This window comes from Panthera onca, chromosome E1, assembly GCF_046562875.1.
Source record: "Panthera onca isolate mPanOnc1 chromosome E1, mPanOnc1 haplotype 2, whole genome shotgun sequence".
Taxonomy (NCBI): domain Eukaryota; kingdom Metazoa; phylum Chordata; class Mammalia; order Carnivora; family Felidae; genus Panthera; species Panthera onca.
Genome location: NC_138352.1, coordinates 48,349,190 through 48,373,802, shown reverse-complemented (window position 1 = coordinate 48,373,802; position 24,613 = coordinate 48,349,190). Strand labels below are relative to the sequence as shown.

Here is a 24,613-nt window from a genome sequence, read left to right as displayed (position 1 = left end):
TTGCTTGAGAAGATAAATGTATGCCACCTTCTATGTTTCAGCCTGTGGTATTATTTCACCTTCTTACAGGTGTTTATATGCTGGATGTGTCTTTTTCTCTGTTGTGCCCAGCCTTCTTGGCATTTCTGTGGTTTCTTCTTATCCCTATCTCCCTCTCTGTTTCCATCCTGGTTCCCTTTTCTGATGATGAGCTGGGGAGAAGGTGAGGTTATTCTAGAGTGTTGTCTCTTCTGGCCCTCCATTTCTCTTTGGGTTCCCACTCTTTCTTCCCTTTGGGTAGTTCGGTATCTAAAGCCTTACTACCAGCTACCTGCCTGTTCCCATTACCTGTTCCACCTCTGATAACTGTACATCTTCCACCTCGTGTTTTCCATACCAGAATGTGAGAACAAACAAATCTAAAACCTGTGCCAAAGTATGGGGAGGGGGGAGTCATGGGTTGGGGGTCAGAATAGCCCCTCATTGTTAGGTCAGAGTTCATTAAGGTACCTACTTCTTGGGTTTTCTTTAAATAGGCCTTTGACTCTTGATAGCTTCATGTAGATTTGCCCCAATCACTTCATTTCCGACTACTCACTGCGTTGCAGAGGTGTTTACGGCTTCAGAACAGACTTTAATATTAACTTAAGCCAGACTTAATTATGAGGGAAATTAGCCACAGAAAGAATCATCCAATGTCTGTCAAAGCAATTACATGTTTACCAATGAATTCTTTAAAAATGGATGCCCATATGTGACACTTCCATTTTATTACTCTGAAGTGATGAGAGCCTGTCAAAGTCAATTATAAACGTTCTTTGAATTATGTGTCATTTGGGTTCTCCATGGACTTCGCTGATCTTGATTAGGTCTTTGATGGGATTGGACTACACTGCAATTTCCTACCATCAGTTGGTGGGGCAGTTTTGTCAAGAAGCCAATAGATTGGTTTTTTAAAAAGCATTTTGTTACCAAACTTCATAACTCTTAGCCAGAGGCTAGCCCTTTGAAAGCGACCATTGTGATAAGTCTCAGCAAGATACTATTATTGTCAAGTGGAAAGTGGTTGAACAGGTTCCTGGGAATCAATTAATTAATAGGCCTTTGTGGAACACCACCTAGGTGGTGAGTTGTGGGGGCTTCAGAATTTGTGTAAAATGTATCTGTTTATCCAGGAGCTCATTGTAGGGTGAGCTCATCCCCTGGGATGGCCATACCTCTGTGGGGTCTTCAGCTCTGGATGGCCCCAAAGCCTGGTTTACTATGTTTGGTTTAGAAATTGCAAGAAATAAAACTACCAAGTAGCTCTTTTTCTTCCAGTTTTTCTAAGAAGAATATTTATATCTGCTAGTCAACATATTCTCTCCTGATAGGAAATTATCCATGGGAACAGATGATCAAAATCGTTACCATTTATTAAGGTCCTGCTATCTGTGTGGCTCTTCATATACATTATATTTCATTTAGGCCTTACAAGAAGTCTCTAAAGCGAGGTATTATGGCTCATTTTGCAGATGAGAAGACGGAGGCTTGGAAGGATAAACAACTTGCCAAGTCCAGCACAAAAGGAGATTAGTGAGACCTACTCTTTAGTCCTACCAAGTCTCTCTTGGTCCCTTGGCTTCTAGGTTCTCTATCCCACCTGAGATTATGGTGTCTATTTCCAGAGATAGGTTATCTGAACATGATCTGAACGCTTGAATTGTACCAAAGCCCAGTTTCAGAATGTGTAAAAGCGGGGTATTTTTCCAGTTTGGCACAATAGGTTCTATTGCTTATCTCTGTGGGCTCTGGGGTGAAAAGAGGTACCGGTGACATAATGAAAGAGGTGAGCTAGAAGTAATTAGTCCTGAAATTGTAGATTCCGATGGGGAAAACAAAAAGGGCCGTGATTTGTGATCTCCATATGTTAACATTGTCAGCATTTTATGTTGACTGTCTAATTTTATGCATGTAACCTCCTGGGAATGTTACCCATTACCATCAAATCTCAGTGATCCTAAAGATAAAAATCGGTTTGTGAAATATTTAGTAAGAAACTCCCCATTCGTTTCACCATTAGGGAAAGTGAGACTTGGAGGCTATCTTGTCTAATGAGACTGCGTAATGGGTTGAATGAAGTATTTGTACAAATTCCCATTGAACTAGTGGTACTTTTCCTCTCCATGTTTCACCTAATAACTCACCACAGTGCATCAAGCAAAAATTCATTTGTTATGCAACTTCTTTAAATTTTCTCTAAATAACTTGCTCTAAAATATTCATTTATCTCGGTAGGTTTTGGATTTTGTTTTCACTTTCCTTTGCTTTAAATATTTTCCATGCTTCAGATAGCTGGCTACCTGTGTTCAGTTTTCTGATTGCCTTCTTAGCCACATTGCCCTTAAAACCACAACTCTCATACCTTCTTTGTATATTGGCACTCCAGTGACCCAGCACAGAGCAGAGTGGAGAGTCCATTTTCAGGGCTGCTTTTCTGCAGAGACGATCATGCCTCTCCCAGTCACATTATGGTTTCTGTGACCTCTCTAACCTGAGAGGTGGCAGCATGGAAAATAGAAATTTAATTTTTTTAGATCCCTTTGAGAAATCTGCTTTCTGCATGCAGTTAGTTCTTCAATACCAGCTCATTTTTTTTAGCCTGACTTCTGCTTATGTTGCTTGATTGAAAATGGACCCCCCCACCCCCCAAGGTGACTAATGATCCCACTAATCCACAAACCTAGCGAGTATTTTTCATGTCCTATTCTTAGCTATTTTGACATGTGATCCTTATGGAAACTGCCCCCTTTTGACTTTACCAATATTATGTTCTCTTTATGCTTCAGTTTCCATTAGTTGCACTTTGATCTTTGATTGTCCTTATGGAGTTTTCTTCTGGCATGTGTGATTGGTGAACCCCAGTGTTCCAGCCATTCTTCCCTGCTCCCCAAACACAGCCTTGGTTTCTCACGTGAGGCTTCCATCCCTTCTGAGCTGCAAATGTGCATGTACAGCTCTCCGTTAAATGTCTCAAATGTTCTCACCATCTATTTTGCCTTCAGTCTCTTGGGCTGCTATAACAAAACTACCATAGGCTGGCTAAACAATAGACCTATATTTCTCACATTGTGGAGGCTATGAAGTCTAAAGTCAAGATGCCAGCAGATCCAGTGGCAGGTGAGTCTGCTTTCTGGCTTGTGGATGGCCATCTTGTCGTTGCCTCCTCTAATGCCCAAGAGAGATCCTCTCCGTCCCTTTTAAAAAAAATTTTTTTTAATGTTTATTTTTGTTTTTTAATTTTTTTAAATGTTTATTTTTGAGAGACAGAGACAAGAGTGCAAGTGGGGGAGGGCAGAGAGAGAGGGAGACACAGAATCTGAAGCAGGATCTAGGCTCTGAGCTGTCCACACGGAGTCTGATGTGGGGCTCAAACTCACAAACCGCGAGATCATGACCTGAGCCAAAGTCAGATGCTTAATCAGCTGAGCTACTCAGGCACCCCTCCTGTCCCTTTTTATAAGGGTACTAATCTCCTTGCTCAGGGCTGCACACTTGTGATCTAATTTCTTCCAAAGGACCCACTTGCACATCACATTAGGGATTAGGTATGTCAACCTATGAATTTGGGAGGGACACAGACATTCAGTCCCTGGTATACCATTAAACTCAAAATATCTAAATTTCAGCTCCTTATTTTTACCACAGACCAAGCCTACTACTCCAATCACTTCCAAATTTCCATTCGAGGGGCCATGAATCTCATGCAGAATAACAGTGACTTCACATTCAGCCATCCTTTTCCTACAAACATCAGTTGTAAAGTTATACTTTCGTGATTCTCTGCAGTCTTTCCTTCCCTTTCCTCGTACCCACATCATCCTGGTTTAGGCCTTTGTGCCTTGGTTCTGTACTAGTGGGTCTCTACTGGATTCTCCGTCCTTCCAGGTGCCTGCTGTAGAGTGCTGCTTGAACACCTTCCCACAGGATTTGTGCACATTAACCTTCTTCTCAAGTTCAGAATAGAGGTGTGATGGCGACAAACAAGGACCCTTCACTGGCCTCTTAGTGCAGTGGCCACACTCTTCTCATTCACTGCCATGCGTTTCTGTATAGTCTGTATGATGCTGCTCCAGACTTTATCCACCCTACCTCCCCAATGAAGTCTCCCCACATGAAGAAGCCCCTACAAACCAGAGTACTCATTTTCCTTCTGAGATCTCCTATGCTTTGTCACCTATATGTATGTATGTATGTATGTATTTTGATACCATTTGCTTTCCTAGAATATAGCTCTACATTCATTTTTTCTTAACTATTTTTCAAAGCCCAACTTAGGACCACCTTTTTCCAAAAGTCTTAAAACCACCTGGCCCTACATTATCACTTGGCCCTAATTTACCTGTCCATAAAGGTCTGTAGCTAAGATGACTGTGTAATTTATCATCCAGACCAGGACAATTTTGAGAATGAAAAAGATCATTAGTAAAGCTGGGACAACAAGAATATACCAGAACTTCCCTGGAAAAACTAGGACAAATGTCATCCAGTCTGTAGCCCATGTGTCTGTAGCACTTTACATTTGGCCCTTAGCATTTACTACCAAGTACTGGTATTTAATGGTTTTAATGCTCTGATGATTGTGTCCTGACTCCCCAAGAAATCTGTCCCTCTGAGCACTTACATCATGCCTTCTACTTCTTCACATTCCTAGAACCTCATGCTTTATCATCTATTTTAGTAGACCGTAAATTCTGTTTAATTAGGATGCTGGTGGAAATCATTACTTAGCGATTTTTACCTTCTATGTAGGAGGGTGGTTTTGCCAGAGAGATATAATTAAATTTAAATTTTCTCTCTAATTTAGCTTATTGACATGTGCATGCAGAACTGTGGTCCAAGTTTCCAGTCTCTGATTGTGAAGAAGGAATTCGTTAAAGATAGTCTGGTTAAGCTGCTGAACCCCAGATACACCTTGCCCTTAGACATTCAGAATAGAATCTTGAATTTCATTAAGGTAAGTCTATTGTATGCCTTATGGGATGGAAGGCCTCTAAGATTAGAACTGTAATTATGTACGTCCTGATCGGTCTAGTGACCCTTTTACAAACCTAGGATTGAGCCAGAAAGCATCTCACTCTTTTATTTTCCAGGTAATAGTAATTTATTGGTATTGGATGGTGCCCTATTTCTGAAGAATTTTTAGTTATTTCTGTACTTTTTCTCAGTTTCTGTTTTATTCGTGTCTGATAAGAGAGTGATGTGTATACTTATTTGGCAGATAGGGAAACTGTTCTGGAGTAGATAACAGACTGCTTTCAAAGTTATTTGGCAAAGGACCTACTGATGCTATTTTAGAATCTGTCTATTCTGGATTCAGTACAGCAAAAAACAGTAGTACCTATTCCAGGGTTTCATTAAAATGCTGAGGCATGGGAATCTGATGATTAAAAATTTATTATTATTTTAGTCTCTGAAAACTTTTTTTTTTGTCCATGGCATTCAAAACCAACTTTCTCTTAGGAGGATACAGAATTGTCAATCTCTCATTTTCTGTCTCCAGCTTACAAATTGTGTTTTGATTTTGCTGTTGTTTTAACTCTGGAATGATTTCTTGAATTCAGACTTGGTCACAAGGTTTCCCAGGAGGTGTGGATGTAAGTGAAGTGAAAGAAGTGTACCTTGACCTTCTTAAGAAAGGTGTTCAGTTTCCTCCCTCAGATGCAGAGGCTGAAACAGCAAGACAAGAGGTAGGAGGCCCTTCTTCAACTGCTACAGAATAAGATAGTCTATTATATGACTCTTTTCTCTTAGAAAGGGACAACTCTGCCTCTATCCAACTTAAACAAAAAGATGGATTTATAAGAAGGCTGTTGCAATATCTCCTAGAATAACCAAGCCACAAGAAGTTGGTGTTAACTGGATCTTTAAAACAGAGAACCAGGCACTCAAATGTCATTACTTGTTTCTCATTGCAGACTATCTTTTCCCACATAGTAGACCTAGCTCTCAAATTTTCATGTTAGAGCTTTAACTTTTTCAGATTCCAAGCTTAGAAACCTTGGAAAAGGGACCAACATGGGTCAGTCTTCTGCTTCTGAACAAATTAACTGAGATCATATAAGAACAGGTGGCTCCAGAGGGAAATCATTTGGGTAGACTAGAGGAGGGGGCCGTTTTCAAAAGAAAGAACTTGTGCTAGACAGGCAAGGGTCTCCACCATGGGGAGTCATCTGTCAAACTTGTTATTAATCCTGTGTCTATGGAAGAGTTTCTGGATATTCACATATGTTCTTTCTCAAGTTTGCAAATAATTTTTGCAAATTAGCTTTTGAACTTGTAACACTTTGAGTACTGATTATAATTCAGCTCTTGCTGTAATTTCCACAGTGTGAAAAACAGTCCTTCTTCCCTTCTGTAGATTGAGGAGTCCTGCCTTGATGGAAAAGTAGTTCATGTGTATACCTGAAGTCTGATCTTTGTGGAGGCTTTGTCCTGAAGGCTAACTCTTCTACTTGTGCAGGCTGTTCCCTGGCCCCTAGCCACCTGCCCCAACCTTTTACCTGCATGAGTCTGCTCACCACACCCCTTTTATTCTTTCTTCCAAAGTGTAATATAGTAGTGGCCTAGGACCTCTTACTCAATTGCTCAGTATGTGCTTTGGGGTATATATAATATGGGAGTATGTTAGGCATATTCTACTGTCGGCTAAATTAAACTCCCCATATTTACAAGATTTCTAGGTGACTTCTGTGGACCTAATGTCAAAACACTGGCCTGAGCCCTATGCTTCGGGTTCTCCACTCAAGGTTGGAAATGAGGCATTGCCTCGGGGAAGCATTCATTAGTGGAGAAAGGAGATGTCTTGCCAGTCATGGCTTAAAAAGACTTGACAAGAATTGATTTAGGATTTCTTTTTAAAAACCTAAAGAGAGGGCAATAATCTCACATGGCAATTTATCTTGTAGATTCTTGGTATAAACTAAGAGCACTTTATTTATTGTAATTTAGTTAATGATTGTAATAGCCATCTTTTATTGAATACTTTGTTATGGATACACTATTAGTACTGTTCTCAAAATGCTGGTTAGGTTGGACACTTGACAATCGACTTTGGGCCAACACCCTCTACCCAGGACTTTAGTTGAGAGGAGCAATTGAGCCATCTGAATAGAAAAGCTGGGCTTGGGGTGGCTGTGTTAATTCCAATAATAATATTTCCATATTTCACATTGGTAGACCGCTCACATCTCGAACCCGCCATCATCTGTTCCATCCGCACCAGTTCTTCCTACTGTGATTGTTCCCAAGAGCTCTACTATTACATTGGTCCCAGAACAGGTAACAACAGTGACAACTCTACTTATTGATAAGTCTAAGTTATCAGCACTTCATATGCAGTTTGTTTGTTCTTCACATTGGCTGGTGGAGGGAGGCACATTATTACCCTCCCTTTACAGAGGAGGGGACTGAAGCTTAGTGATACTATGTGACTTATCATGGTTCAGTTCTAAGTAGAATGAATCCTGTGGATTCTGTCTGATTCTAAAGCCCAAGCTCTTAACCATTATGCTTGGTTAGTGGTTGTCTTTGTGGAGACTAGGCTGTGGAATGGATCTTGTGTTGACTAGCCGATTCCTGTTGATCCTACTAGGACTGTCTGTAATATACCATTCCAAAGACTTTGGTAAGTGGTAGCCTTATTTCTAGCATTAACTGGGCCAACTGAATTACATTTACTTTGTTGTCTATATCTGTTTATCAAAGACCCAGATAACCAGTTATTATTGATACTTATTTATGTTTTGCTATAAGGGAACTATCATTTAAAACTTTGAATTATTCAGTATTCTATAAAAATCCATGTGATTGATTTCTCTTAGAATTTAATGCAAGAAGAAAAAAAGTTTTTCTCTCGATTTTTTTCCTCCCTTTTCTAACACCATGGGAACTAGAAAATGCTAATTTTTTTTCTTCCCATTGGTTTTGCTGCTGACATTTGCCATTTTGTCCAGGTTCCCGTAATAGTCACCTTCTCCTTTCTCCATATTGGTTCTAATCTGACTTTTTTCCATTCACTTTTGACTTTCTTAAAGCAGATGTCTAGATTTATTATGAGAGATCTCAAGTCCTTTTAGAAGGTAACAGATTGTTGAGGTGCCTGGGTGGCTCAGTTGGTTAAGCACCTGACTTCAGCTCAGGTCATGATCTCATAGTTTGTGGGTTCAAGCCCCACATCGGGCTCTGTGCTGACAGCTCAGAGACTGGAACCTGCTTTGGATTCTGTGTCTCCCTCTTTCTCTGCCACTCCCCCACTTGTGCTCTCTCTCTCCTCTCTCAAAAGTAAATAAGTGTTAAAAAAATGAGAAGATAATAGATTGTACATTTATAAAACAATTAGGTATTTATATAAATTTGAAAATATTGAATTTTGCAAAAGACTTTTCTCTACTAGCAAATGTCCTCTTGGTAGCAGAAGACAGGGTAACCATTCTTTATGTGTCACATTGTGATTGTGTTGCTCTCCACAGATTGGAAAGTTGCACAGTGAATTGGATATGGCAAAAATGAATGTGAGAGTGATGTCTGCCATACTGATGGAGAACATTCCTGGGTCTGAAAACCGTGAAGACATAGAGCTTCTGCAGGTGTAGTATGATTTCATGGACAGTCAGTCACACCGTCTCTTAAGGTTTCTTCCATCTCAAGGCTGTAAGAATAACTAATATTATCTAGTTCATTTTCAGTTGATTTCTAAACTTAGCAAGGACATGCCAGGATGATTTTATCAAAAATGTAATAGTAACTTAGACATGGTTCTTATTCTCTCACAACAAATAATTTAACAACATTAAATCAGTTATAGCCTTGGTCGTATACAATCTGCACTAGTCACTAATTGTTTTTTTTTTAATGTTTATTTTGAGATGGAGCACACGTGTGCATGCAAGAGAGAGAAGAGGAGAGAGGGAGAAGGAGAGCAAGGGGAGGGGCAGGGGGAGAGAGAAAATCCCAACCAGGCCTGTCAGCACAGAGCCTGATGCAGGGCTCAATCTTATGAACTATGAGATCATCCTGAGCTGAAATCAAGAGTTGGATGCTTAACTGACTAAGCTACTCAGGTGCCTCAGTCACTAATTGTTTTAAGTATATACAAGTTGTCTCTATATCCATCCTTTCAACAAGCATATTGAGTGATGACAGTGTGGTAAAGGATATAGAAGCCAGGAGGTTGGCCTAGTCCCCAGGGAACTTATGTCTAGTAAGCAAGATTGGTCAACAACCAGTTTAAATAAAGTATTTTAGATGCTGTAATATAAATTTGTTTATCATACATTGGGATCAGGGGTAGGGGCAAAGAGAATAGTGAGGGTTTTTGTTTATTTTTTAATGTTTGTTTATTTTTGAGAGAGAGAGAGAGAGAGAGGGAGAGAGAAAGAATGAGTGGGGGAGGGTCAGAGAGAGAGGGAGACACAGAATCTGAAGCAGGCTCCAGTCTCTGAGCTGTCCGTACAGAGCCTGACATGGGGCTCAAACCCAGAAACCGTGAGGTCATGACTTGAGCCGAAGTTGGATGCTTAACTGACTGAGCCCCCGCCAGGCACTGCTCTGCGGTGGTACTTCTTGTGGGAAGTCTTGGATGTCCTGGATTATGCTTTCCTCTAATTTAGGAGTTAGAAAACCATGGCCGGTGGTCCACATGCAGGCCTTGGTCTGTTTTTGTGCCGCCTATGAACTCAGAATGGTTTAAAATTTTTAAAAGGTTGCCCCCCAAAAAAAAGTCATTTCTCAAACTACATCTATGCATGCCTACTTCCGGAGATCAGCAGGGAGTCAGATACACTTCTTAAGGAACTCTGCACCACTCTCCACCCACTGTAAATGGATTTGAGTTTGTGTTATCTCTCAGGTACACAGGGATAAGAAGAGGATTTAAAACCACAGCTTGAGAGCATAAAGCTCCAGGTGAGAAGTGTTAAGATCTGGTCTTGTACAAGTCATTGAGGACCTTATATGCCATGCCAGAGTGGGCCTGATGGCAGAAGGGAACCTTTAAAAGGGATATAAGCTGAAGGACAATATAACCGACATTGAGATGATAAACTCTAGAGAAGCAAGACCAAATTCTAAGAAATATTTGTAGACTGCATTTACCACTTATGGTATATTCTATGGGGGGAAATGACCTCTGTGGTCAAGTAAGTTTGCAAAACCAACTACCTATTATGTTTCTTCTCTTGGAGGTTCATAGAGCTTATTAGTATAGTAAGGATGCCTAAGAATCTTTCTTTAACCCAACATTTTGAAACATATTTGACCAGACAATCCTCATTTGCTGAGTATGTTAACATCCTACAAAACATCAGTGTAATATTCCTTGAGAAACAACTCAATATTTTGGCACAGTGGCTTTAAGTGTATTGTTTTTAGAATCTTTTACATAGGAATATCATATTTTGCTAAGCATTCTTGGGATTCTTGGCCTTGAACTTCATTTCTGTGTGTATAATATGAAGAGCTAAGAGGACACTTAAAAAAGATAATGTTAAAATGTCCTATTAGAATAAAAGGAAAATTAATCATTAAAAATAGTTCCTTTGTAGTAATCCTTTTAAAAAATCCATAATTCAAGGTTTTTGCAGATATAAATTTTGTGACTTACGTGTGATGAGCATGTTAACTAAAATTTTTAAGTTAAATATCAAAGTAAGAATATGGGACAGATCATATTTTTAAGAAATGACCACAGCAGTATTTCTAGTGCCATGTGGTCTTCCCAAGCCTTTCAGAGCTTCTACAATGACATGATTTATGACTTTCCTCCCTGCTTCATCCATCTGTGGCAAACAACCCTCCATTAAAAATGTACACAGAAACATTCCATTTAAACATGTGAATCCAGCTCTATACTGTGCGCCATCCTGGACAACACCAAAATGCCTTTTTGTGTCCCAGTGTTCGGGTACAGATGTTTGGTCACATTTTGCAAGGAGAACGCTAATACGTTGTCTTGATGCCAGAGTTTAGGGCTGTGTGTTGCCTTGAATAATAAGGAGTCTTGGGGTATAAAGCAACATTAGAATACCACTCATGTCCCATTGAAGTTGAATAGGTTCTGGCACCTGACTAAGCCTACTGAATGTGTAACTTTCTTCTTCGTTTTATGTTTTTCATTAGTAACACATAGAGCTCTCACGAGGAGTGCTATTCTTAATCTTTTGACAAGAATTGGAATCTTGTACTCTCAATTGCCTCATAAAAGAAAACTATTTCTTTTTTTTACAACACTTATGACACCAAGTGTGTGAGCAAGTGTGTGAGGTGTTTTTTCTTCCCTCACGTTAAACCATTCTGACACTATCCAGAGTTGGCATTGACTCCACAGGTTAAGGACAAGACCATCCCCACTTCAGATGCCTGTTGCAAGCCTGAGTATCCCAGACTTTTGACTGACAAGCTGTAAACTGGGGGTTTCCACGATCTTCTCCATGGGATTGACAATTTCCTAGAATGCCTTACAGAACTCAGGGAAACATTTATATTGTTTTATTATAGAGTGTATTACAATGGATACAGATGAATAGTCAGGTGAAGAGATAAGTCCAAGGTCCAGACGGTTCCAAGTGCTGCAAGAGCTTTTGTACCCATGGAGTTGGAATGTACTACTCTCCTGGCATATGGATGTGTTCACCCACTCTCTAAACTCCTTGTTTTTGGAGTTTTATGAAGGCTTTGTCATGTAGGCATGTTGATTATTACCTCAAATCTTCAGCCTCTCTCCCTACTCAGAGGATGGAGGATGGGGCTGATGTTCCAAGCTTCTAATCATGGTTTGGTCTCTCTGGTGACCAGCCCCCATCCAGGAGCCCACCGAGTCACCTCATTAGAACTAAAGATGCTCCTATCACCCAGGGAATTCCATGGGATTTAGGAGTTCTCTGTTAGAAACCAGAGGCAGAGACCAATACATAGATTTCTTATTTTACATATCAGTTGTAGCCATTTAGGTGTCCCCGCTGCATATTTGGGGTCTTTGATGCATCTTCCCATCTTGTTCAGGCCCCAGGCCTTGTCTCCTGCTTCTCAAGGTTATTGGAGCTTGGCAGATGAGTGCCTTACAAGCCTTGTACCTTTATTGCCTCTCCTGTCTTTAGATCCTATTTGTTTTTTCAGTGTTTGAGGATTTCTCATTCTTTCTTAAGAACTTAGGCATGTATGTTAGAATAATATATTGTATCTAGCATTTTTAGGTATTTTGTTATCAAGAAGGTTTTTGGGATATTGAGTAAAACACTGTCCTAGAAGCCAACAACTATATAGCTTGCTTATTTTAAAAAATTGAGGTAAAATTCACATAACATAAAGTTAACCATCTTGAAGTATATGTTGTAGTGGCATCTAGTGCATTCACAGTGGAACCAGTTCTTGTCTTTGGGTCCAGAACCTTTGGAACTAGTTCTGAAAAGGAAACCCCATACCCATTAAGCAGTCTCTCCCCTGTTCTGTTCTTTTCCCTGTCCCACCTATCTGCTTACTGTTTCTACGGATTTACATATTCTGGATATTTTATATAAATGTAATTGTGCAATATGTGGCCTTTGTGCCTTTTTTCACTTTACTTACTCCACTAACCTTGTTTTCAGGGTTCACTCATGTTGTAGCACATATCAGAATTCCATTCGTTTAGTGGCCCAGTAATATTCCATTGTATGGATATGTTACGTCTTATTTGTGTGTTTATTAGTTGATGGACATTTGGGTTGTTTTCACCTTTCGGCTATTAATGCTATGAACGTTCATCCATATATATATATATATATATATATATATATATACACACACACACACACACACACACACACACACACACACACACACACACACACATATATGTGTGTGTGTGTGTGTATTTGTATTCCTATGTTCAGTTTTTATTTAACTTTTTTTCAGTGTTTATTTTTGGGAGAGAGAGACAGAGCACGATTGGAGGAGGGGCAGAGAGAGAGAGAGAGGGAGACACAGAATCTGAAGCAGGCTCCAGGCTGTGAGCTGTCAGCACAGAACCTGATGCAGGGCTCGAACCCACAAACCATGAGGTCATGACCTGAGCTGAAGTCGGATGCTTAACCGACTGAGCCACCCAGGAGCCCTCTGTGTTGTTCTTTTGAGTCTATAACCTAGGAGTAGCTCTGCTGGGTAATATAGTAATTCTGACTCTGACAGTTCCTTAAAAAGTTAAACTGTTTTCCACGGTGGCTGCACCATTTTACATTCCCGCCAACAAGATACAAGAATTGTGGTTTCTCTGCTTCCTTGCCAACATTTCTTTCTTTTTTTTAAATAGCTGTCTACTAGGTGCCAAGGGTATCTCATCATGATTTTGATTTGCATTTCCTAATGATATTGAGCATCTCCATAGAGCTTTTTAAAATTTTTTTTTTTTTCAACGTTTTTTTATTTATTTGTGGGACAGAGAGAGACAGAGCATGAACGGGGGAGGGACAGAGAGAGAGGGAGACACAGAATCGGAAACAGGCTCCAGGCTCTGAGCCATCAGCCCAGAGCCTGACGCGGGGCTCGAACTCACGGACCGTGAGATCGTGACCTGGCTGAAGTCGGACGCTTAACCGACTGCGCCACCCAGGCGCCCCTCCATAGAGCTTTTTAAAAGGCAAATCAGATCATGTTGTCTTTGCTTGAAATCCTCCAGTGGCTTCCTGTGATGTGGAATAAAACCCCAGCCTCCTTATTCTGGCCACAAAGCCCTCTCTGATCAGCTCCTGCCTACCTCTCCTTCCACAGCACATGGAACTCCTTGGTCCACCTATACTGAACACCTTCCTGTTCCTTGGACACACCACGTTTGTTCTTGAAATCTTGGAGGATTTCATCCTTGATTGTCCTTTCCCTCTCTAATGGCCAGCTTTTTCTCCTTACTTGGAGCTTAGTATGTTACTTCCTCCAAGAAGACTTTTTGGACTCCCCAGGCTTCAGACTCTAGATTTTTGTCAGCCACTCTCCTGCCCCATCACCATTTCATCCTCCACCCTAGTGCTCTGAGGCTTTTCTCGAATATTCGTTCAGCCCCCTTTGCCTACAAGAAGGGAAGCTCCCAAAGCTTATCTCACTGACTGCTCAGGTTCTGGCTCTCAGACCAATGCCTGGCATGATGTAGTCACTCAAAAAAAAATCTTTTTTTTTTTTTAAAGTTTGTTTATTTATTAGAGAGTGAGCTAGCAGGGGGAGGGGCAGAGGGAGTAGGGGAGAGAATCCCCCCTGTCAGTGTGGAGCCCAATGCGGGGCTCCAACTCCTGAACTGTGAGATCATGACCTGAGCCGAAATCAAGGGTCAGACGTTTAACCGACTGAGCCACTCAGATGCCCCTCAATAAAAATATCTTTAATAAATGTTTTTCCCCCTCTAGATTTTATATGGCTTAAAATAAAAATCTTTATCCTTGCTACGAGAGACTGTATCTTCATTCTTTTGTTTTCCACTTAGATGGTTGGTTGTCCAAATAACATCTAACGATTCATACCACTTCCATTCATTTCAAACACTCCTTCATCACATTCTATATTCTAATACAAAGATGTCTTTCTGGAGGCTGTTCCGTTTGATCTGTTTAGTCCTGTATTGGTATCATACTACTTTAATGATTCTAAGTACGTGTTTTCATGCCTTTGTGGAGTTGGTCAGTGAAACAGATGGCATGGCCAATTTGGATAATTTGAAGAGAGTTTAATCAAGGTACTATTTATTCAGCAAGATATTGCAGGGTTTAAGGAAACTACAGGAGCTAGTTCATTATCCTGTGCTATTAACTAATATCCCTACGCATAAATAGGCAAGAGGGAAGTTTTGCCAGAACTCAAAGGAAAGAATGATGAAGAGCCTTGAGAGTAGAGGTGCTTTTGGTGGAAGGAGTAGATGGAAAAATATCCAGATCTCACTGTCCTCTTTCCCTCCCATTTCCTGCCAGTGCCTGCTGTATGCTGAACTCCATCAGAAGGGAGAGGGCAGGGGACCTGGTGATGTGTTCCCTACAGGCCAGGCCCCAGGGCATAGAGCAGGGCAGAAGAGTGTGGCTGGGGGATCTGGAGGGCAAAAGGCATTCAACACATAGGAAGACTCTAAAAAAAAAAAAATGATTGGCTTTTCTTGTACTTATACTTTACCAGTGGTCACAGTCTTATTATGCAATTTGTTTACATTAAAACCAATCTCTGTACTTGGAATCTCTTCCGGTTTTGTCTGTGAGTGCTTTACCGGCTACCAGCTGTTCTGTTTATTTGCAGCCCCTTCCCTGTGTGTGGCCTTCCATCTGAAATCTAGTAGACTTTCATAAACTCCCTTTTCTGTTCTTCCAGCCCAGGCTGAACAATCAAATCCTGAAGCCCTGCTAACTAGCCGGGCTCTTGCTCTTTGTTGGACACTTAAGCAGTGGAAGTATTTTGTGTGGTAGACCCCTCTCCTTGCTGCCATATTGTTCCTGGACTTTGAACTTGATTGGGGGTGGAAACTGGATTTATTTTCTTTATCTTTTTTATTTTAATTTTTAATGTTTATTTTTGAGGGAGAGGGAGACAGAGTGTGAGTCAAGGAAGGGCAGAGAGAAAGAGACACAGAATCCAAAGTGAGCTCCAGGCTGTGAACTGTCAGCACAGAACCTGACACGGGGCTCGAACTCACAAACTGTGAGATCATGACCTGAGCCAAAGTCGGATGTTTAACCGGCTGAGCCACCCAGGCACCCCTGGATTTATTTTAGATTGCCACATTGGGGTACAAAGATTCAGAGCTGCATCCCAGTCTGAGTATTTTGATGAGTCCAGAGTATCTACTCTGGTCACATGGATGAAAGATCGGAGCGTGAGTCTTGCCTTTGCTTTCTTGGCATTTTACACTTGGCTTTAGGCCAGTTTTAACTTGAATAGCCGACTTCCCTGGTACCTCCCATTTCAGTCTTCTCTTGTTTTGGCCTAGCCCCAGTAGGACAATGAAAGAAAAGAATGTTTTAGTCTTCAGTAGAATAAAAAAGCAAGCTCTGATTTTGAAGTACAACTGGAGAAAACCTTAGTCTAACTTAGCAGAGAAGTTTAAAATTTCATTGAAAATTTTAGTTGAATCTAAAATTTCATCCTGTAAGGATAATTTGTAACAGGTTGGGGGGGGGATGTAAAATTTTAAAAAGTCCTCTTTCACTAAACACTCTTACTGTCTTTACCATTCAGAAACTTGTGGAAGGGGCTTTCAGTGTCACTGAGACCATCTCCCTTCCTTAACAAAAAGGGGTTGATGTGCCTATACAGTGGCAAGTCACGGAGATGGGGGGAGAACCTTGTTCTCCTGAACCTATGTTCTATCCATTATACCAGCTTGTTTCTCATTTTGAGCCCCAAATTGACTTTCTAGGATAGGTTGCTAACCAGTCTTTACATACCTCTCTAGCTGGGTTGGAAGCAACTTGAAGGCAGTAACTAAGCCTTATACTTCTAAATCGATATAACTATGTGTATTTATTGTACATGCTTTGCACACTTAATGAGTTCATTAAATTTCTGTTGAATTCAATAGATCAAATGCTTTTTTGTTGAAGAATTAATGATTTAGGAAAAAAGAGCTAAGGGGTTACTGAAGACAAAGGCTTTTGGAGAAATAAAATGTTGACCATATTTGGTTAGAGAAAAGGGTCAGAGGATTCTAATGAGTTAATGATCTTTCTGAGTATTGACAGTTAATTTGCTATTCACTCAGCTGATGTCTGTGTAAGGAAAAAAAAACCTACGAGCAAGTTAAACTGAGAAATGTTCAGTTTTAGGGTGGGGGTTAGTTTTTATTTTTTTGCAGATAGAGACGTTCTCTGGGTCTCTTGCAGTCTGGGTGGGTAGGATTGAGAGGGAGGAAATATGTTATGGGCTGATAATAGGGGTATTGCCCTGCAGATAGTACTTCCAGAGAAGGCTTGCAAGAAACATATTTCTTCCCGCTTTTACTTTTTCAGGGCAGATATTCAGGCATTTCTGGTTTTCTTTTCATGAGTTGTGTTGTGTTGCTGAACGTGATCCAGTTACCGCTGGAATTGAAAGTGCGATAGCGCCTCCTCCCTTAATCCCTGAGTTCTCTGTGGAGGACCAGGAGCCATCTGGATATCAGGAGAGGAAGCGCTTAATGAGCTCCTTTTTGTTTTGCTCCAAAGACTTTCAAATTAATTGTTAAATTCCCTGAGAAGCCTGAGAAGCCTACCTTTGCTTTGATACGGTATTAAAGGGGTGCAATTCCAGGGGCTCCATGATGGACATATGCACCAACAGCTGTTGCTGTGTGTTTTGACTCTCTCCCCCTGGCTCCCCACATCCATGGCCCTACAGGTGCCTGCTGTGGGGAACTTCTGACCTGTCCTCTTGGTTCATGGTGCTTGATCTAGGCTGTTTCCAGGTGGCTTGGCCCTCCTGTGAGACAGACATCAATTGCAAAGATCAGAGTGGGCTGGCTTTTGAAGAGGTTTTTCAAATTCTGCTTTGCAAACCTGCTGAGAGATGCGGTGTTCTTTCATGTTTCCATTCCAGCTGTCTTTTGAAAGGGCAAATGGGGGTTTTCTTGTGACCAGGGGCTATTGATATTGGCTGCAAATTCATTTGAAATTAATTTCTACATTTTTGTCACAGGTATCTAACAGCCATTGTATTTCCTTGATCTTGACATTGCTGTAGCAAGGCTGCCAGTGATCAAGAAGGAGAACAATTTCATTATACTCACTAAGGGAAAAGTTCTCATTCATCATGGGGGTTATATCGAATGCCGTTCTTCGTTCTCTCTTTTGCATGATATTAGGTCCTGAGTAATAGCATGACTATTACAGGATTGTATTAGTTTTGTAGTTAAGCTTCTAGTGATACTTCCTTATGCAATCATTAATACATTTATTGACTGCCCACTGTATGCCAGACACCATGGGGTTTCAACTTTACCATTTTCTATTCTCACAACCCTACAAGATAGTTGGTATCTTTGTTTTACAGATGCATAAAAAAGCAAAACAAAATAAAACTGAATCTAAGATTTAATTAAATCCCATATTAGGTATGTATATGGAGAGGCCTTTGGTCTACTGAGTCTGAGATCTGTTTTCTTTGTACTATTCCAGGGGGTCATAAGTAAGCCCCCTCTCTTTGTTTTATTAGGATAAAACACCCATTTGTTTGCATATCATCCCTTGTTACTTTCATGCTATAATGGCAAGAGTTGGATAGTTCTCATGGAGAACATGTGGTCCACAAAGCAAAAAATAATATTATCTGGACCTTTAAGAAAAAAGTTTGCCAAGCCCTCCTGATAGTAGCCACATCATTAGCAAATAGGACAGTTTTTCTGGCTGCGTACTGCAGTGACAAAATCCAGAGCCTGTCTGTTCATCTGTCTGTATCGTTTTTTTCATTTTCGTTTCCTTTTGTCTTCTAAATATTTTTGTTAGGATTCTGTAGTGGGTAGGGGCTTTTACCTCTGAGTCTCAATGCCAGTTATTAATGGTTTGATGGATTTATTAAGTGATTTCCTGTCAGGACCTTGAAATAGATTGTTTGAGATTCTAAATGGTTTTGCCAACTGTAAGTTTTTCTGTGTGTCTGTCTGTCTCAAGGGGAAATGAGTCAGGTAATGGAATAGTCTGACGATTTAGCAAGTTCAGTAGCTCTCATTTTGAAGATGTTTTTGCCTGACCTTAATGTACTATTATGTTTACAAATTCTAGCTAAGGTAGGTTTGAAGAAATAGGAATATTAGTTTTACGCTCCTCAGCCTTGCCTATGAGGACAGAAGTTTTGTGAGGCAGCAGTTTTCAAATTGTCTGTGTACATAAACACTTTAGGATGCTTACTAAAAACACATGTAGATTCCCAGACCCTCAGTCCTGGAGATTCTGAATCCGTGGGTCAACTGTAGGTGTCCCTGATGCTTCTGAGGAGACTGGGGAGTGCAGTCCTGTCTTAATGCAGTGATTCTAGGTAGTCCACATAAGGATAGTATCCATGACTGTTTTTTTTTTTAATCTTGGTTCAGTTTACCTTGAAATGTGAATGTTGTAAAATTTATTTATTTAAGTAAAACATCATAGGAAAATTATGCTGCTGTAAATGTATTTTAACTACTACTTTCTTGTACTACTGCTAATAGTGACAATAAACATTTTGTGTTTTATGTAGTGCTTTATAGTTATGGAGTTCCTCATTATACACATCTCATTTGCTTTTTATGTCACCCCTTGAGGTATAGATGTGGCAACTAATATAACTTTGATTTGTCAAACAAGGAAACAGATTTGGAAAACAAGTGATTTCTGTATTCTACAGCTAGTAAGCCATACCTCTAGAATTCCTGTACACCAGTTCTAATTTCGAGCCTGGTGTTCTGTGCAGTATACCATAGTGTCCTTATGACACCTATTTTGGTTTTTAGAGGAAAGTATAATCATGTGCAACTCATTGCCTTCTGATAAGAAGGATGAGTTGTGCATAATTAAGTCCTTCAGTAATCTCCCATAGGTGACTCACTGCGGAGGTGATAACCAGCATATACAGATTGGCAAATCGGTTGTCTTTATAGAACTTCCCTAGCACAGAAGAAGAAATGTCTCTCCTTTCTTTGACAGAAGCTTTATAAGACATGTCGGGAGATGCAGGAGAGGATCATGGACCTGCTTGTGGTGGTGGAGAATGAAGACGTAACCATTGAGCTAATTCAAGTGAATGAGGATTTGAATAATGCTATCCTTGGATGTGAGAGGTGAGCTGATGGTGCACCCTCCCCTCTTCCAATTCTATTTTTCCCACCAGTTGCTCAGCATTCTTATAAGAGTGTCTACCAGGTGAACCTCAGTTAAGATCAAGAACAACTTCAGGATAAGGCCGCCTTCCTTCCAAGATAGGGAATGTTGTCCTGGCCTTCTGGGAGCTTGTGATATGGCTTGCAAGAATGAGAGCACATCTGAGCAGTGCCAGGAGCATTCTTAAGCACTCTCAGGCTGTATATAAACATTTGACCATGGTGGGGCTTGGACCTGATACTGTCTGCACAGAGTACATTGTAGACTCAAACAAATGAAGAGTGTAAACAAAGCAGGGAGATTTATTCTAAGTTTGAGATGGACAAAAACATAGAATGTGCACAGGAGATGGGAGGATATTTTATTTATTTTTTAAATAATTTTTTAAAGTATATTTTTCTTTGAGAGGAAGATCGAGAGCAAGCAGGGGAGGGACAGAGAGGAGACAGAATCCCAAGCAAGCTCTGCACTGCCAGCACAGAGCCTGATGCTGATGTGGGGATCATACTCACGAATCACAAGATCATGACCCAAGCTGAAGTCAAGAGTCGGATGCTTAACCAACTGAGCCATCCAGGCACCCTGGGAGGATATTTTATATGAAGAAAATAGTCTGTGTAAAACCGTACCAGTCAGTAAGGACATTTTGTATATGAACATAGATTTTTTTTTAATTGCCATTCAGAAAAGTATGAAGGCAAAATTGTAAATATACTAAAATGTTAGTGACAAAATTATTTTTTCCTAAATTTTTTTATCATTGTGATCATGTAGAGAACATATGCTTTTGTTTCTCTCTTGATTTTATTCATTGTATAACAAGTATTGGTATAGCCTATTTTTTTTAAGTTTATTTATTTATTTGGTAGTGGAGGGGCAGAGAGAGAGGGAGAAAGGGAATCCCAAGCAGGCTCCACACTGTCAGCACAGAGCCTGATGCCTATAGGGCTCAATCCCATGAACTGTGAGATCATAACCTGAGCTGAATTGAGTCAGATGCTTAACCAACTGAGCTACCTGGGCGCCCCTAGTATATGTTTTTTAATGCTTTTGATAAACCATTTTGTATTTTTGTTTAAAAAAATTTTTTTTAATGTTTATTTTTGAGAGAGAGAGAGAGAGGGAGAGAGACAGAGCATGAGCAGGGGAGGGGCAGAGAGAGAGGGAGACAGAATCCGAAGCAAGCTCCAGGCTCTGAGCTAGCAGCACAGAGCCCGATGTGGGGCTCGAACCCATGAACCGTGAGATCATGACCTGAGCCGAAGTCAGATGCTCAACCAACTGAGCCACCCAGGTGCCCTATAGTTGCATAATAATAGTCCATGTTTCTCACAGTTCACTTATTAGGCATTAAGTTGTTTCTAAGTCATTCATCAAAATAAGAGTCTTATAATCTATTGTAATAGGCAAGCCTATAAGTCAGAAAAATATCTTAAATCGTACGTACAAATATACACACTTGGAAATTGGAATAAGTACAGTGGAACCAAGTACAAGAGGTCTGTCTGGTGAGAATAGCAGCCGGACTTAATCTGGGTGGAGAGAAGGCAGGGGGAGTGTGTCTGAGGAGGTGCCATGTGAGGAGAGAACTGCAGAATGAGTGGTCGTTGGTTAATAGGAGCAGAGCAAGAGCTTGTATGGTATGTGAAGCTATGGAAAGTAGACAGGCCTGGGGGGAGAATGAGCATCCAGAATCCAGCCCCAATCCAGCCCTGTGGCATGCCTAGACTGACAAGTGACATCTTCCTCTGTTTTCATGTAGAGTACTGTGTATAAACATAGCTTCATGTGGAATCTAACAAAAACAAAAAAACAAGAAAAGCAAAAACAACACAAAACCAACTAAGTTCCTAGGTGCAGAGGAACATGGTGGTGGTTGCCAGGGGTGGGGAGTAGGAGAAATGGGGGAAAGGGGGGTGTCCAAAGGTAAAAAAATAAAATAATTAAAAGCAAGGAACAGCAGCCAAATGTAATGTGTGGGCTTTATCCAACTTTGAACACACTAATATTAAAAAGCGTTTAGATACTAATGGGAGAAATTTGAGCATGGATAGAATATTAATATTTCAGGACTTAAGGGGGGAAATATAATGGTTAAATAGGTGGTTCAGTTGGAAAATGTCTTTATTTTTGGCGAATACCTTCTAAAGTATCTACAGATGAGGGGCATCTGGGTGGCTCAGTTGATTGAGCCTCCAACTCTTGATTTCGGCTCAAGTCATGATCCCAGGAGCATGGGACCAAGCCCTGCATGGGGCTCCATGTTGAACATGGAGCCTGCTTGAGAGTCCCTCTACCCCTCTCCCTCTCTCCCTTTCTCCCTTTCTCCCTTTCTCCCTTTCTCCCTTTCTCCTTCTCCCTCTCTACTCCCCTTCTCCTTCTCCTTCTCCTTCTCCTTCTCCTTCTCCTTCTCCTTCTCCTTCTCCTTCTCCTTCTCCTTCTCCTTCTCCTCCCTCTCCCCGACTCACGAGCATGCTCCCTCTCTCTCTTACTCTAAAAAAAAATACATAAATAATACAAAATGTCTAGGGATGAAATGTCATAAAGTATATGATTTTAAATATTTCAGTGAAAAATCTATAAAGCAAATGTGGCAAAGGTACATGGTTATTAAATTTAGCTGATGAATAAAAGGGTGTTCATTATACTGTTCTTTTTACTTTCCTATAGGTTTGAAAGTTACCTAATAAAAAGTTAAAGCAAATGAACCTGGGTTAACAATTAATGTCACCTACATAAAACAACCTATTTTGGCACTTTTAAAATGTTGTATAAAACAGTTGTACATAAATGAACCCATAGGTGTATTTTAGGAATCTGAGAAGAGAAACAGAAAACCCTAGTTCCAGGCACGTCTCATGTTCTCTTTCCAAACCAATCCGTAGGACTTCCTGTGAAGTAATTCTAGAGCCTCTGAGCTCCCCATGCTTTTTCTAGATCCTCCTTTCTCAATAGGAGTGATGTTGGCATTTGGGGTGAGACAGTTTTCCCTTGTGTGGTCCCTCCTTAGTGATTCAGAAGGGAAATAGGGAATAGGACTGGATTCAAGTTTGTTTTTTGTTTTTTTTTTTTATTCAAATCTTGATGATTTGGGGAAAATTGCTTACTTTTTTAAGACTGAGGTTTGTTCCTGTTTGTTAAAGATACTACCACCTATTTGGAGGGTTTCATTTTTGTTTTGAAAATTAAATGAGTTAATGTATATAAAAGCACCTTGGGGAATGCTAGCCCATTGACACTCATTAAATATTTATTCTATCTCCTCCCCATTAGCATCCCTCTGGGCCTTTTAGAATTTTTTCCATTGATCAAGAATGAACCAGGAGAATCAGTGAAGTAAGACCAATAGCTATGAATAGGTTTTTTCCTTCACTTTCTCGTATGTACTGCCTATCAGAGACAGCAGCCATTCATATGAAGGGATGACTGGGCGTTGACTGAACGCTGAACAAACTCATGCTGTTGCCTTTGTTTTCTGTGGTATGACTCAGTAAGTGGAAAAATAAGGAAAACCGCATGGTTTTCATCAGAGTGCTGCCTTCTGGTTTTCATCTTGGGGAATTCTATTACAAACCATTAAGACCACTGACTAAAAGCTTCCTCTGAAGGGAAATGTGTATTTACTTGGTCTAGGTATCAGGAGATTGGGTTCCTTCTGTGAACAGCTCATTCTCATTCAGCTCTGAATCATGTGTGTTAAACCCAACTTCAGTCAGTTGTGATATAGAAACACTGAAGTTTTAAGATTCAGAGAGAATTTTTTCACCTCTAAAGGATAATATTCTTGGTGTATTCATTTCTTATGGCTGCCGTAACAAATTATCACACATTTTAGTGTCTCAAAAAAGCATGAACTTAACTACCTTACAGTCCGTAAGAGCCTGAAATGGGTCTCACTGGGCTAACATCCAGGTGTCAACAGTGCTATGTTCCTTTTTGGAGGCTCTCGAGGAGAATCCGTTTGCTTAATTTGTGCAGCTTCTAGAGCCTGTCCACAGTCCTTGGCTCATGACCCCTTTCCTCCATCTTCAAAGACAACATCATCCAGTCAAGTTTTTCTTACATTGTTTCATTCTTGCTTCCTCTTCTGCCGCCTCTTCCACATTAAAGGGGCTTTGTGCTTACTTTGCTTGTCTGTGTAATCCAGGATAATCTCCCTATTAAAGTCTCCCTTCCATTTGCCATCTAACCTAACATATTCACTGTTCCGATGATGAGGATATAGAGATCTCGGACAGGGGGCATTTTTCTATTCATCACAGTCTGCTCTCTTGTTCCCTAAAGATTCACATCCATCCATATGCAAAGTACATTCACCCTATTCCAACATCCCCCAAAGTCTCTGCCCTTGACATCTAGGGAAGAGTGGTACAAATAAGAAAACAGAAGTTTGTTACTCAAGGCTGGATCTGTGAGGGTTGTTCATACCCAGCCCATAACTACCATACAAGAAACCAATGCCATAAGTAGGTGGAAGAAAAAACCATGTGTTTTAGAAAGGGAAAGAAGCTTACATGTTCCAATTTAGGAACCCTAAGTGCATGTTCCAAACTTAAGGTGTGTAGGTTCTTTCAGTCAGTGTGTTACGATACTAATACTACATGATTCTGAAGCAACTCTCAGTTTGCAAAGCATTTCCACATTAATCCACTTGTATTATCTTTCTAGGGGTTGCCCCAGAAAATAACATTCTGAGGAAATGCTTCAAATGCTGCTGGTCTCTTTTAGTAGATGGAGAACTGGGATCAAAATTATATCCTGACACTTAAACCTTGGACTTGTGCCTTCAACTTCATTCTTCTTCCAAACCTATTGTTTATTTATCTGCTCCT

General features: G+C 40.4%; 1 protein-coding gene across 2 annotated transcripts in view; it reads left to right on the top strand.

Moving 5' to 3' along the window:
- TOM1L1 (target of myb1 like 1 membrane trafficking protein) overlaps positions 1-24,613 on the top strand; it is a 47,482-nt gene that overhangs the window by 6,936 nt on the left and 15,933 nt on the right. For both annotated transcript variants that reach the window (XM_060646453.3, XM_078437335.2), the window contains 5 exons: positions 4,826-4,975; positions 5,583-5,708; positions 7,198-7,299; positions 8,490-8,606; positions 19,608-19,741. In XM_060646453.3, coding sequence (XP_060502436.2) covers positions 4,826-4,975; positions 5,583-5,708; positions 7,198-7,299; positions 8,490-8,606; positions 19,608-19,741 — 629 coding nt within the window. The remainder of the gene's footprint in view (positions 1-4,825; positions 4,976-5,582; positions 5,709-7,197; positions 7,300-8,489; positions 8,607-19,607; positions 19,742-24,613) is intronic.